At 40.3% G+C, this 15,166-nt stretch overlaps 1 protein-coding gene across 3 annotated transcripts in view; it reads right to left on the reverse strand.

Moving 5' to 3' along the window:
• Positions 1-15,166, reverse strand: part of CMIP (c-Maf inducing protein) — a 130,408-nt gene that overhangs the window by 59,430 nt on the left and 55,812 nt on the right. For 2 of the 3 annotated variants that reach the window (XM_015640182.3, XM_015640184.1), the window contains exon 2: positions 1,051-1,176. In XM_015640182.3, the coding sequence (XP_015495668.1) occupies positions 1,051-1,176 (126 nt within the window). Of the gene's footprint in view, positions 1-1,050; positions 1,177-2,626; positions 2,647-15,166 lie in introns of those variants that run through there. The other variant, XM_033517161.1, reaches the window with a different exon arrangement.

Raw genomic sequence — 15,166 nt, forward strand, 5'->3', positions numbered from 1 at the left:
CATAAATGCTAGCACCACTAGGGAAATTTATGGAAAAAGCAGAATCACAATTATCATGAGAAAATCATCCAACTTGAGAAACTGAGACCATTTTCTGTCTAATTAATTCCATTAATGCATTATGCAAGGAAGATTTCAATATTTCAGTAATGAGGATCCTAATCTAGCTATTGGGAAATGATGGCTTATCTTCCTACCTTCTACTTACAGTCCTACCTGGATGAAATACATATACAACATAGTCATGGCTGTGTAATCAACTGAAAAAGTAAAATTCCAAAGGGTAACAAATAAACTACCTTCCAAAGAATGTTGAAAAACATGAGAGAGAACCATGCAAGAGTTAAGCTGAAGCCAGTTTGGTATTTTTAAGTTATGACCTTTCAAAGTTCTTTGAGGGCCATGCAGCTTTTCCTACTTACTCCAGAGTATTTCCAAAGCTCAGTGCTATGGAGTGCTTTTCTGTCATTAAAACTTGCAGTGACCTAACGGGGCCTATAAAGCCTCACAAGTGGATGAAGAAATCTGGAATAATGTAAACACAGTATCTTCTGTTTGAAAACAACACTTCAGAGAACCAGCATATATAGACATCCATACAAATACACTGAAATATTTCAGTGAAGATTTATTATCTTTTAAAAACAGGCATCTTCCAGTTCCAGTGCAAGTTCTGGGGTTCCTATATGAATTCAAGGATGAAACTTTTAACTTTGTTTCATGCAGGAATAGGACTACATGTAAAAATACAATCATTCCAGGCCTGTATCAATGTGCCTTTACACAGTCTACTACTTTGCTGCACAAATGCAGCAAGAAGATTTAATCACTGTGGCCCAAAATTTCCATTCTGACTGTTAAATACCACAAACAGTTTCAGAACTATCACCCTGAGCAAATTTTCTGGTGGTTAGATAATTTGACAGCACCAAGTTCTCTGCCTTTTCTGAGTCAATCTAATTAAGACTTCATGCACAGGAAACAGAAAGAAGTAATGAAGGAGATTCACAGTAAGAGGGAAAGAAAGTTGCATTTTTATGTTTACTGTACCTGAAGTAGGACAGTACCCCCCGGGATTGTGAGCTGTAAACAGTACTTAGGGGCATTCTCCCAGGAGAGCAGTTGAACATCTTCAATAGCACTGTAGGAAATAGAGTTTTCCATGTACCCAGTTGGCTGCAAGAAAACAAAGGAGAAAGGAAAAAAACTGTTTACTTAGCCATCGTAAGTTTCACAATTTCAAAGTAAGAACAACACTATGAAAATATTCTTGGTGTTGGAAATATCTGCAAAATCTAATTGAAAAGCAAAATTCCTACCCAGGTCATTCAAGAGAGCCCCCTTCCTTCAACTCATTCAAGTGTTAAGATCAGTCACATAAAACCAAACAAAACCAAACCAAACTGACCATCCAAGGTGCCTGAAATAAACAAATGTCAAACTGCCCTGGACCCAAAACTCAATGGAACCTAATTCCAGGTTGAGTTGAGCTATGAAGGGGTCTGTCCATGCTCTCAGTGCATGGAGCAGCATCTCAATCACAGACAGATCAGCACTGTCCTATAGCAAGGTTGCTTTATTCCACACATCCTTGCTCTTCTCCCCAGCTGCAGTTTTGATCAACCACATCATCAAGAGCCAGACTCCTTCATTTGACAGTTGTTCTTGGGGCTCCAAAGATACAGCCCTCAAGTTTTAGACTCAACCAAAAGCAAAGCAACCAACATACTGATCTTGGCCTACAGGTAAGTTTCCTGCAGAGAGTGCTGATGTCCAGTTTAAAATTAAAGCCACAATTAAAACATAAATAAGTAACTGCACTTCGCAATTAAATGTACAGTACAAACTGATAGTTGCAGGAAAAAAAATCTTAAACATGAAACTCCTTATTAGTATCCCTGTAATTCTTAGGTATTAAAGAAGTACAATTATCTCTGAGATAAGCCGAAGTACAAATGTATCTATGCAAGCACACATGAAATTATGTCTTAAACTCAGTAAATACACAGGGCTATACCTGTGCATCTATTGAGTATGTGTACATACACTGTACTTTATGAAAGTAATTTTTAAAATAATTGAATATTTAACAGAAGTCCTCCAAAGACATCATTTACTTTGTCATGCTACAGCATAAGTGAACAGATCGGTATTGCTGTGGCACAGAAACTATTTTCATACAAAAATAATTAATCCCATCTCCTGGACAAACCATAGACTTGACCATGTCTTTCAAGAGAACAGAGCTCATTACATTTATGAATTATTTTCTCACTATTACTGATTTACATATAACTTCAACTTCTCAAACTCACTCCCACTGTGCCCAATACAGAAGTTATTTTTAACTGACAGTCTTGAAATAACGAAGGCAAGGGAGAAACCACATCTATTTCAGGGTCAAACAGGGCCAACTCCTAAAATCATAACACAGGATTCCTGGGGGCGAGTGTGAAATAAGCAAATTGCATTTGGAGCGTCTCTACTTCTAATTGGTACAACTTTCTTCCATAAGTTAAGTAGGTGGTGCATCTGGAAACCGTACTTTGCAGTTATACACTTCATACATGTTCCTAAGCCCATAAACGTCATCCACCAAAAATGCAGTGACAGCCCTGTCACCCACCTTTGGTGCTACAAGAATTCAGCTGTCTTTTCAGCAAGAAAAATCCAGTGAGCCACAGAACTCAACCTCAATATCTTTTTCCCTAACAGTTGTTGCTGCAGCACTCATTTTGCACCAGTCCTGGGTGAAAACAATTTTCACTGTCTCTTTAACAAAACCCTTGTTATGCAGGAAGTATGATAAACTTCTGCTTATTCATTTACCCACAATATTGTTCTACACTAGTGACTGGAATCCCAGTGGCTTAATGCTGATACTATACGTCATGCGCTGCCTACTGGAGAGTAATTATCTCGTTCTCACAGGAAGCCAAAGGCCCGAGATCCTTTGGTAATCAGCATTACAACACTCAGGGAAAAATATCAAAACAGCCAACATAAAATCTAGTATGCTCAGGGGGCAAAGTTATCAAAAACATGCTCTGAAAGATTGGAGAAGGGAGAAATCCTGAACCAGGTTAATGCAAATATAAAATGAAATTAATCAAAGTAATTTAAATTTCTCTTTTGAGAAGGTGCTGACTGCCCTTAATACCCTCCATTAACTTCAAAGAGGATTTGAGGAATTCTCACAGAATCTGTTCCCAAGAGAAGCTTCTCCTATACCTTAAATCATCCATTTAAACAGCATTAAAGACAACTGAGCCAGTTCAACCACAGCTCTGTAGCCATACACAAGTGATTTCATCCCAGGCCTAAAATTCTTCTCACAGGACAGTCCCTTTCCTTAAGGTGAATGGAGGAGCAGAGTTCTGCAGTTTGCCAAGGATGGAAAGGCTACCTAAAACCATAAGATGGAATTATGCAGACGGTCAATCACTCTAAATAAAAGCCAATGAGGTACTTTATGTAGCATTCATATGGACCCGTGTCCACACTTTCCATCTAGATACACTAAAGACATACAGTTGACCATCTTACTCAAAAAATGAGCAGCCTAAACATACTTCAATCCCTGTAAGCATCATCACATGCATTGCTTCTGCTTTCACTAAAGACACCGTGTTCTAAGAAGTGAAATATTTTCAGTTCTGGAAACCAGTTCCAGGCAGCTTCACCTCTGTTTCACAACTGAGAGATTCTAAAGCACGGTGATTTATCGCTCTATAGCAATCCTTTAAACTGTGCTGTCCAACACTGAGGACCATGCTCCCACATCAGGGCTGAGCAGAAATGCCCTGAAGAATCACCAAAGCAGAGCTGTCATCAGACCTGAGCTCAGAGAGTTGTGATGCTCCTCACACAGACCATGGCACTCACAAGGGGAAGGTCAGCCCCCACACAAAGGTGTCCTCTCCCTAACCTCTCCATGCACACAGATATAAGGACAGAGGTCGTGTTCCTCAGCACTGTTTTCTCAAGACCAAGCACAGTTCAGCCATTTATCAGGAAACAGCCTGAGGTAAAACCACAGCCTGAGTCACTGGTTTCTCTTAAAACACAGGTTATTTTGACATTCAGGTATGTGAACGTCAATCACAGTGAATCATTGTGGTTGATAAATAAGCGCTGCACGTTCTCATGTTCTCATGTTGCACTGGTCTTGCTCCCACCCACCCCCAGAAGCTGTATCCTCACCCTCAGGTCTCTCCATGGGAAAGTCAAATTAGAACAACATGCAATGCCAGAAACGTGGATTCAGAGGTCTGAAAACACCTCAAATGAGACAGATCCTCAGTGGGTCACCATGAAGCATCTGGCATCAGTACTAGTCTTAAGCAGCATTCCCATTTCCATCCACCCACTTTGTCTCTGCCCACAAAAATATCTGTCTGGCTTTGGTGTCAGGCAGATCAGGGAATCCATCCAGCTTTTGCCAGATTACTTTTGAGCTCCTTCAGCCCCATTTCTGACATGAAACAGAAAATAGTATGTTAACAACATAGGGGCAGCATATGATTCAGAAAGGGGAGCTGAGGACACAAATACTTCAGTTTAATTATTGGTATCAGACAGTCTAAAGCCACAGCATCTTGAGCAGCAAGATGTCAAGTTCAGTTGAAAATGTCTTTATTTAAGAAAATCGTAACTCTTATTTTTATAGTTGTCATTTTTGAAAGGAGATTTATATTTCCTGGCAAAGTCTGATATCTATGAAATGAAGCAAGATAATGGACTTTTCTACCTCACTCTACAAAATTAATCCTGACTTAAGAATGTTTGGCCAGAGAATCTACATATGTCAGCTTACAGATTTACAGTTACAGCTTGAACTTCTGGCTGTTTGCTGTTGAACATGTTCTGAAAAATGTAAGAGATTCATAAAGGAAAATGCAATTTATTACAACAAACAAAAACCCCACAAGGAAACATTTTCCTCTTCCCATTGGCCCCTTAGTCCCCTAACAAAACACGCAACTTCTCTGCTGGGAAATCAGGTATGTTTTAACCTCAGTGAGAACTTGGTCTTTTTTTCAGTTCCATAAAGATTTATTAATCATACAGCTCTGAAACTTTGCACCAGAATAGGCACATACCAAAACCAACTACAAATCAAATCTTAGGGGAATCCAGTGCTCTCAAAACTGGAAGAATATGTAGGCTCCTGCGTAAGCCTGGTTTTCTCTTGTGTTTCTGGGAAAAGTCGGCAACAAGCAGCAAACTACTCAATAATGCAAAGATCTGCCCACTTGTTTCCAGAGGAAATCCTAAAAGGGAAAGAATAATCATGACGTCCATTGTTAATATGAGGCTTGTATGCACTTACTCATATAATAATGCACTAAATCTTCAGCTGCATATTTTCCAAAGAAAGTATCTAGAAAATATGAATTCTACAAATAAAGATGGTTATTTGCATCAAAGCATAATTAGACTGACAACTCTCAACAACACAACAACGGAGAATGATTTTCCCAATTAAATACTCCAGATTGGGGGGAGTGGGATGGAAATGGGGCTATTGCAGACCCTTTCTCTTCTGCTGTCAGGTGTTTATTTCTCTCTTGGCTGCTCTTAAGAATGAGCCATGCTCCTGCTGTAGCCCAGGATGCAGAGTATGCTGTATCACATGTAAGTTTTCCATACCCAAATAATATCCTGCTAAATAACACACAGGAAGAGCTGGTTGTTCTCACAACTTTGATGGGGGTGGAGACGATTCAGTTGATACTGAAGGGTAATGGACTCCAAAACTGCTGAAAACAATGGCTGATTTGAAATAAATCTCTGTTAGAAGACATCCACGGCTCCAGAGAATGTCCTTGCAAATACAGATATTTCAGATAAGGGCAATTAACATCTTTTCTCATTAACTACAGAGCCTATTAGAAGACATTTATCAAGTTCAGCAATTAGTAGTACTATGCCACAATATGCAGTACAGTACAATTTGTCTTTTTCTTGACATGGAAGAATTTACTACCACGCTCACCTGTCATAACGACTTGAGTCAATGTTAATCTCACAGAGATTAACCTGGTAAAACAGACAAAAAGAGTAACAGCAAGGAGACACCCAATTCTTCCCCAAAACCACACTAAAGTATTTCTGAGCTTTCTTAGACCAACGTTCTCATCTAATCCATCAGACTTCCTGGCCTCCCAACTTGCCTATCATCACCATTCCAGGTACTCCAGGTAAGTAGGTGGTTTTATGTGTTGGACCAAAAGAAAAGATTCCACCTGCTCTGTGTAGTGAAATGGGTGCTCAACCCAAAGACCCACGGGGTGTCCCCATGGGGTAAATCGAAACTGTTTCTGCTTGGAGCTGCATTGTTTCTAAATATCTCCAAGTTGGGTATTGATGCTTGGCAAGGCTTTGGTTGGCTGGGTTTGAAAATTTTTGGTGCAAGGAAACAAACTTGGACACTGTGACCCAAATCTTCAGTGAGGTTCCATGTCAGTCAAAGTCCAGGGTGTATTAATTCAGTAGTGATGAGACGAAAAAGAGGGAGGGGGTTTTCCAGCACAATTCTCTGTGTGTGGGTGAGTGTGTGTGTAAACATCCACGCATGTCTGTGTGTGTATAAATGTACACACACACCTGTCTTTCTTTATAGCTGCACAGAGATAAAAGATAGCAGAAATATATCCCACATTCTCTACACAAAAATACAGCAGCAACTGTCATATGTTCAGTGCAAAGTAGATCAGGTTCAGTGACAAGATTTAATTGAGGAAGACCACATTCTCCACAGAGCTGGTCATCCAAAATAAATCAGTGGAACTTCACTGGCTTATACCAGCTGGGAATCTTAACTCAGAAATCCAACAGAAGTTCAACCAAATCTAGCTCAGCAGCAAAAATGTGCATAAATCTCTTTCTTTCCTCTAAATATTTAAGACAACCAAGACTGGAGGCTGTTGAATTAATTAACCTTACAAAACTGATAAAAATATAAGAGCTGCCAGTAAGAAACAGCTTACCCCACACCATGCAGAAAAAAAAAAAACTTCCAATCTGCAGTGGGGCTGAAATATCAGTTCTGCAGAGCTTTAGCAAAGGGACAGGCCAAAACTGTCCATCAAAGAACTGACAAGAAAAAACTGGTATCAACATTAGGACATACGAGCTTAAAATATGTAAAACCTGTGCAGCAGACACCAGCAGTGGGGGGAAGAACTTCAAATTAATTCAGATCTGAAACAAGTTAAAAGCACAGAAGTTCATTATTAAGAGAAAGGGAAAATCAGGTCATGTAATGGAATATGTACCATGACAGGAGAGTCAAATAAGCAGGAAAAATGTTATTATTTAGCTGAAATTCATATAGACTCTTTTTTTAAAAAAAAAAACAAGGGCATTCTTCTATTTTACTGTCAAACTCAGGTGAAGGAGCACTTCTGCACGTTCACTTATTTCAATTTCTGGGAGTAAAATAAGACTTGAAGACTTTCCAAAGAGGCCCATTATCAAGATGATCTTGTGTAAGCAGCCTGTAAGAATTCAACCATTTCTCTCTGGCCAGCTTAACATGGCAAGGGGATTCCTCCTGAGACTTCCAGTAGGGCTGAATGTTAAATTGGTTGCCATGCTGGTGTCCAAAAAGCTCTAAGGTCAAACCTATCTAAGAAATGTTGTCTCCTGCTGTCAGACCTTTGCTAACAGGAACGAGGACATGCTGCCAGGTGCACCTGCCCCACTGCAGAGCTGGAGCTGACCACAGCTTGCCGCTGAGATAGTGGCCAAATCTGCCAGATCATTGCCAAGGGGCAGGAATTGGTCCCAGGCCAGAAATCAGGAGTGGAAAGGGAGGAGTTGTGTTTAACACAGCGTGCCAGACACAGTGAGACCTTCACAGACACTGGTCTGACTGCCCTGCCAGGTGGAGCACCTCTGCTTGGAGCAGCAACTCTCCAAGTGTTCACTGAAGGCTTCAACACCTCCCAAGTAATGTAAGGAACTCAAAGAGCAGAATTACTCTTCCCCACTTTCCAGCTGAGAGGAAAATCTCAGTGAAGGTTACAGCTGCACTATGCTCTTGATCACACCTGTGGGAACATTAGAAGCCTGAGAGATGTGGGAGAAGAACTCAGACTTCCTGACTCCAACCATGTGAATCAACTTCAAAAACATCCCCTTCCTCCTCCTCCAAAACTCGGTCACCAGTTCATAAGAACGACCACTCCTTAGCATGGTTCACATTCTCCATATTTTTGCATTTATCGCTGCAGTCCATGAAATTCTCCTTTGAGAAAAAATATCCCCCAACCTTGACAAGATAGGTACATTATTTATCAAACTTCCTTGAAATTACTTCAGCAAGGAAGGGACACCAGCCAAAATACAGCAGGGGACTCACAGGAGCAGCAGTAAGAGAACCAGAGACTTCTTGCAGAAAGACTGTACACACACCCACTTCTGTAAGACAGTTGTTAGAGGAATATTGAAAACTCCCCAACTTTTGCCCAGAATATGATATACCTGCTGAGTGCTGAACAGATCTTAGGTCACTATAGCAACGATGATTTAACAGAAAACAAAACCGCATCCTTGTTCAAGGCTGCTCTCTATTATCAATTCTCTTTCAACAAATCAGCTGTGTCACACTCCATGAAATGCATCAAGTGCTGCTAAATGAGAGAGGAGAGAGGGTTACGTGTAAGGATTTCCGACCAAGCAGACACAATGGATGCTAGATTAAAATGCCACCCTTTAATGACTGCTTTAACCAGGGGCAGCCCTGAGAGCTGGAATGAGAGGTCATCAGCTGTTTTCAAATACAAAGGTGGCACCTGGATAATCAGTTTATTGAATCAGTTTATTGAATAACTGGTGTGAACTGTGAACTCTGTACAGCTGGGTTTTTCAGAACCAGTTTAGGTACTGGCAAGAGCACGTTCCTACTGCAGATCATCCTTGCACTTGAAGTGGTTTTTACTTCTGGGTTACAGATCCCCAAAGGCCTACTGCTCACTATCTCTGTTGGGTCAACAAAAGGTGAAGAAGGAAACCACATTTGTTATCAGCAGGGTCACCTCCACTGTGCAAGGATCTGCTCCTCCCATGGAAAATTTTAGGGTTTTACAAACCAAAAAGGCTGAAGGCAGCTGTGAGGGAAGCAACACATTCACCTCTGTCACCTGGGAATATGAAGTCAAAACTGAATGGGCATGCAAGTGTAAATTACTGATTTTTTTAAGAAGCTGAGCTATCCAGGATCTCAGGTCCCATTAGAAATACAGAATCTGAATCATGGACTCTGCAATACTGACAGTTCTCACCACCTCCACAATGCTCATACCAGCTCATTTCTTACTACAATTTATTTACAAGAAATTAAATTATTGTAAAATTAAACACAGCATAAGTAAAATACACATTAAGTTCTGCTTTTTATTTCAAGAAGCATTCTCCAATATTACTTATCACATCCATGCCTTTTACCTGTAGAACAATGAATACCTTAGACACTGTAATATAGTCAAGCAATTTCCATTAACAAATTTTTCCTTTTCTTTTTAATGCACCCTTAACCCTGCAGTTCCCAGGAAACCACATCCAATCTCAATTTGATGAATAAGTACAGAACAGGGAGTGCAGTAACCCAACTAAGCTTCTGAATTCCCAATAGGGAATGCTCTAATCTCATTGTTTTTGGAGAAAGTATGAGCAAGTCTTGAGTTCCCAGGAAAAATATTAACAGAGCTCTGTGCTGTACATAAAGAGAAAGGACGTGCAGCAAAGCCTTCAAAAAAGCTATAGATATCCTGTTAATGACAGACTCACTAAGCTCACACTGTTATTAGGGAAAAAAACCAACAGGCACCTCCTGGGGATGAGTCAGAGCCATTTGGAATCACCTTCTGCTACAGGAGGAGGTGGGAAAACGTGCTTAAAGTGACAGTGCTTTGTCTGACCTGTCTTACCTTCTACAATAACTTGGGTAGGTCTACTTAAAATTAAGTGGGATTCATCTCTCATGTCTGCAGCAGTGATTTCCCCCGATTCTGTCTCTCAGCACTACGGAATGACACGAACAGAAAAATGCCCTTTCCTCCCCTACAGCAGGAACTCTCCTGCAGAGCCTGGAACCAGCCGGTACCTCCTCCACTGCTGGTCTCCCTCAGTGTTTAACATCTGACTGGCTGTTTGTACTGGGAGGGAGTGCTGCTATTTAAATAGAACTGACTGAAGCATGTGTAATACCTCTGAGGAAGGGAGACAGGGAACGGAGGAGAGGGCAACTGCAGTGAAATATCAGAGTAAATATTAGAGAAAAGTGTCAGTTAACTGGGAAATGCATAATGGAGAGGACACAGAACATCAGCTAAATTACCTTTTCAAGTTCTCTTACTATGCAAAAGGATACAATGCAAAGGATACCATGCAAAGGAAAGTGATGCTTTGGTTTAAGAAAAAAAAGAATTAAATATTTAGTTAAAATCACAAAGGCATTGTGATCATGGTGAATGAAGTGGTATGAAACTGGCAAACCCAACTAGCAAACTTTTTGTTTCAATACATATAATAGTCCAGCAAATTAGGTTTTCAAGAAAGGTGTCCTTATCGTCATCTCCACAGACACACTTTGAAAAGCAGAACAGAGAACAGCCCTACAATTAGGCACTGTGAAACTGGCAAACCCTTTCATCTGGGTGGCTCCCGAAAGGCTGGAGAAAAATTCCAAGGAATTGCAATAGTTCCCCCAGGGATCCCAGGGCACACAGCTTTGAAGAGATGCCTCCCAGAGAAGTCCTGTTTATCAGGAGCTAATGCATCATGCACTGCTCTTCTGTCTCACAGTGTGTTCTGGAAAACTAAGCCACCTTAGTCCTCCAACAGCATTTTCTGTTCCAACAGGATGATTCAGCCCTCAACAAGACACACTCACTTGTTTCCTCTGCATGCTCTGACACAGGGCTCACGCGTGGGCAAGAAACAGATGTACCTGCCCTCCCTGCTACTGCTTGAGAGACAAGCCAGGGGCTCCCACAACACACCAGACCATTTAGGTGCATCTCTGGGTGATACCGTTTTGGAAAAACCCTGTTACTTACACAACCAGCAGCTAGTGATGCACATCTGAAGGTGAAAAGAAATACAAGTGTTTCCCAGGCTGCAGGAAAAATCAGCTTTCTGCATTTCCTCTGCCTGTCTACTTGGCCTTACATATATTCTCAGACCATAAAGAGGCCAAAATGCTGTTGGGGAAAATTGTGTAGCCCACAATCAATCAACACAGAGATGGCTTATACACACCAGAGAGTTACACATTCTGTGAAAAAACAGCATCTTTGCAAAATAGATCAGGGTAACTGCCCCCCCCCCCCCCCCTTCCAGTTTCGTATCAAAAATCTGTTTTAAAATAACTCCAGTCTTTACAACAAGCTGAACTTTCAGGTTGTGTCAGCACAATGGCTGCAACTTTAACTCCCACCTTTGGCAATTATGTTTTTGTTTTTCAAGCTCAATTACATTGTCTCTGCATAATTCTGCAGCAACGTCCTTGTCTTCTGTCAGGGTCACTGTATTAATTTATTTACTGTCTCTAAAGGAAACACCTAATTTCTGTAAAACCTTAAATATCGCAAACACAAGTTTGTAAGACTGAGTTTTCCAGTTAGAGAAGAAACTGCACTTGTTCATGGCCTTGACCTCAATGAACAATTACTACTATTAGACTAAAAAATTTCCACCAAGGCAATCTGAATGTCATTAGTGAACTGCTTGCCCAAAGTTAAACTGGCCACAGATTTCTCAACAGAAAGCCAATACTACTGAAGTACACTGTCATTTAATTGTAAATCTGAATTCAATCCATCACAGTCTTACTTACAGCCACCAGTGAGTGTTATGATGTGGACTCTAAACACTGATGAAAACATGAGTTTCTTCCCCCCGGTGACATTTTGGTTTCAGCAGAATACAAACGCTTCCAAATTAGGTGTAAGTTTGAACTCTACACCTGAACACACATCCTGCTTTTTGCCCACTACTGCTTGCATAAGCTTTACTCAAAGCAGGAATGGAAAAAAGGGATAAGCATTCCTGCCCTCCTCTATGTAATTAAAATCCACAAATGCCACCACGTCACTGTATGACACCACTGCTGCACAGCTCACAGTCTTAACAGTGACCTAGGAACTGCCTTGGTTACATGTCACTACAGCACTAACAGACTCTCATGGCATTATTATGTTGAAAAATGTGGCTTACCAGCAAATCAGCCAGAGCAGAATGAGTATGAAGGGCTGAAAACCAAGAAGAATTAGTGTCATTTTCCTACTTATATCTTGCCAGATATCTTTTACAGAAGAATGCTTTATATAGAGATTTGTTTATTAATTTCTCCGGAGACAAAGAAACAGGTCAAATAAATATAAAGCCTCCTAAAATAAGGCACAACATTCATGTTTAACCTCTGAAAAAGGCCCAAGTGCTCAGCAAGCTTCAACTAGATGTTATCAAGTGATTTTAGGGAAGTATTATTATTGGAAAGGAAATGCAAAGCTTGTGAGATAAAGTAACCTCTGTCTTTTTCTCTACCCTACATCCTGCTGAGAAAGACCTTTCTGTTTTCAGTTTCTGAAAAATATCTAATTTTAAAATATAGATCTTTGAATATCAAATCAGATTCTGTTCTTGTTTTGTTGCAACAAATTACCAGGCCTTACTGGAAATGAATAAAACAGAAACCAAAACCAAATTCAACAGAGTAAACAGCATAGCAGATGATTTCCAAATACTCCAACATTTTCGAGATTTTTGGATATGTAAATTCAACACAAAAGTTCACAGAACAACTGAGGAAAATGCTTCTCTGCTTCAGATTTAAGTTCAGAACCTTAACCTCATATTGTTCTTTGGAAAGCAAAAAAAACAAAAAACAAAGACTCAGATCCAAAGTACCGATAGAAAGTTTCAGTTTGACCCACATCCTAACACCTCCGCAGACAATCCTAATAATTTTCTGCCAGTACTACTCTCGAAGCACAGATCAAAGGCTTTACTGTACATTTGGAGCCATTTCTGTGATACAAGGATTAGGTATGAAGGAGGAGCATCTTATTTTCAAAGGTGCAACTGCCTGTGAGCATATCTAGTGCATATCAGAGCATTACAAGCTCAGCCACAAACACCAGTGCCAGACAAACCACACCTCTGAAATTCTTGTCTTGTCTCCCATTTTTTTTTTAATCTCATCTAGGCTCACTGCCTCTACACGCCCGCTTACAAGGAAAATACACATAGTCATCAGCTCTCCTATTCTTTTATTTTTATTAATATTTTAAGGGTTTTTTTTTTCCATTTCTTACCAGTATATTGCTCATTTGTGATTATATTGCGACCTTTGAGAGGCTGTGACACAAATCTGGAAGCATAATGTTCCAGCCTGATGCTGTGACCTCTGCAAGAGGCAGCGATGCAGCAGCAGTGCCTCGGTGGCAGCAGATGCACTGTAGATGCCACTGAACTCTAACAGCACTTCTTAAAACATGGTCCTCACATCTAATCTCGGCAGTAATCCAGCACTAGATTAAGTATGTTATTGTCTCTAGAAATATTGCATCCAGTTGTAAATAGACAGCTGCAGATGCACACAAAAATCAACAACGTTGCAGAGAGAAAACTGTCTTGCTACTTTCAACAACAAAGGCTTCATCATGAAGACTCAAATTGGTTATTTCAGTAGCTGAACTAGGTTTTACTCATGTGAAGAAGGGAAACATAACTGTCCTTCAGTAAATAAGAGCACCTTAGGAAAGTTATTAGGAAAATTGTTGGTGCACCTTATTCAGAAGCCCAGGTACTGCAGACACATATTGAGACACACAACCAGTGACTGCAACAACCTTTATCACATGAGTAAAGAATTGAGATTCAGCCCCTAAACATGTCATTTATTCCGTCACACATTCATGAACAGAATGAAAAGCTTGTGAGCTGCAAATTACAATTCAATGCCAAACTTGCTGGATGAGGTTTTGAAGACATCAGACTAGACAATCACAATGTTTCTTCTCAGGCGTTAAAAACTACGGTCCCTGACTAATGCTGCACCCATTCAGTTTCCCAAGCAGGAAAAAATCATCCTAGAACAAAGAAGAATGGCAACTGTATTGTCCTTGCTGAGAATGAAGTAGCACCGGCTTGCAACACTGCCGTGACAAATAAACAGAGCTATTGACAAGGCACGTTATGAGAACTGTCCATCAACCTTACAAAAGCATAAATAGCCATGGCAGACCATTAAAATGTTGGATAAGAAGAGCTGAAGATGACACTTTTGGTGCCAAAAAATGTTTAAGGCGTACACACAGGCACAAAATTTGCACATTTCACTAGCTGCTGCAGGATGAATACAACCCTTGGTTCTACAGGTCCTCTTTACAGCATTTAAACCTGCTCTGAGCATCTGAAATTCACAGGTGCTCAGGGTCTAGGGAAAGAAAGAAAACCCACGGTGACCAAAGTTTTATGGGATTTACTTTTCTCCATAATAATTCACGTTACAATTGGTCTCCACAACATCTAATTAAAATGCCTTCAAAATGACAGTTCTACAGGAATCTTGGATGCAAGTTATCAGACCATTCCCAGAAATTACTCCAGCCCTGTCAGACATAGATGATCAGCAGCTTCTCTGCCATTATACTTGAAGTTAGGACTCCTTGAAATCTCAGTCCTCTCATGAACCATTTTAATCAATTAATGACATTCATTAGTATGGACTAACATTATCTGGAGACAGAAATCAGCAGCTGAACCATCAGCATGTCCTTAAGAAGGCTGAGACTGAACCAGGCTGAGGATGGAGATGATTCAGGTAATGCTCCATGACACTTTTGTCTTGACCTATAACCAAGTCTAATGCTCTCCACAAAGGAAAGCATAAAAGGTGTGAATTCAGACCACAGACAGAATTCAAGAGGCTAAAAGATGTCCCTCTGAGTTACGTAAATACTAAAGTAAATGTAGTACAGCCATATGCAAACTGCATTATGGAGAACAAGTACACACTCCTGCATCTCTTAATTTTTCTTCTGAATGGCCCCAAAATGCTCTAGGGATATGATTAAAAACATACATGAAACTAAAGAATTGTACAAGTCTGAGTCTTGGCTTCTCCAACTACAATGAGCAATCAAATCAAGCC

Source organism: Parus major, chromosome 11 (genome assembly GCF_001522545.3).
Source record: "Parus major isolate Abel chromosome 11, Parus_major1.1, whole genome shotgun sequence".
Classification (NCBI taxonomy): domain Eukaryota; kingdom Metazoa; phylum Chordata; class Aves; order Passeriformes; family Paridae; genus Parus; species Parus major.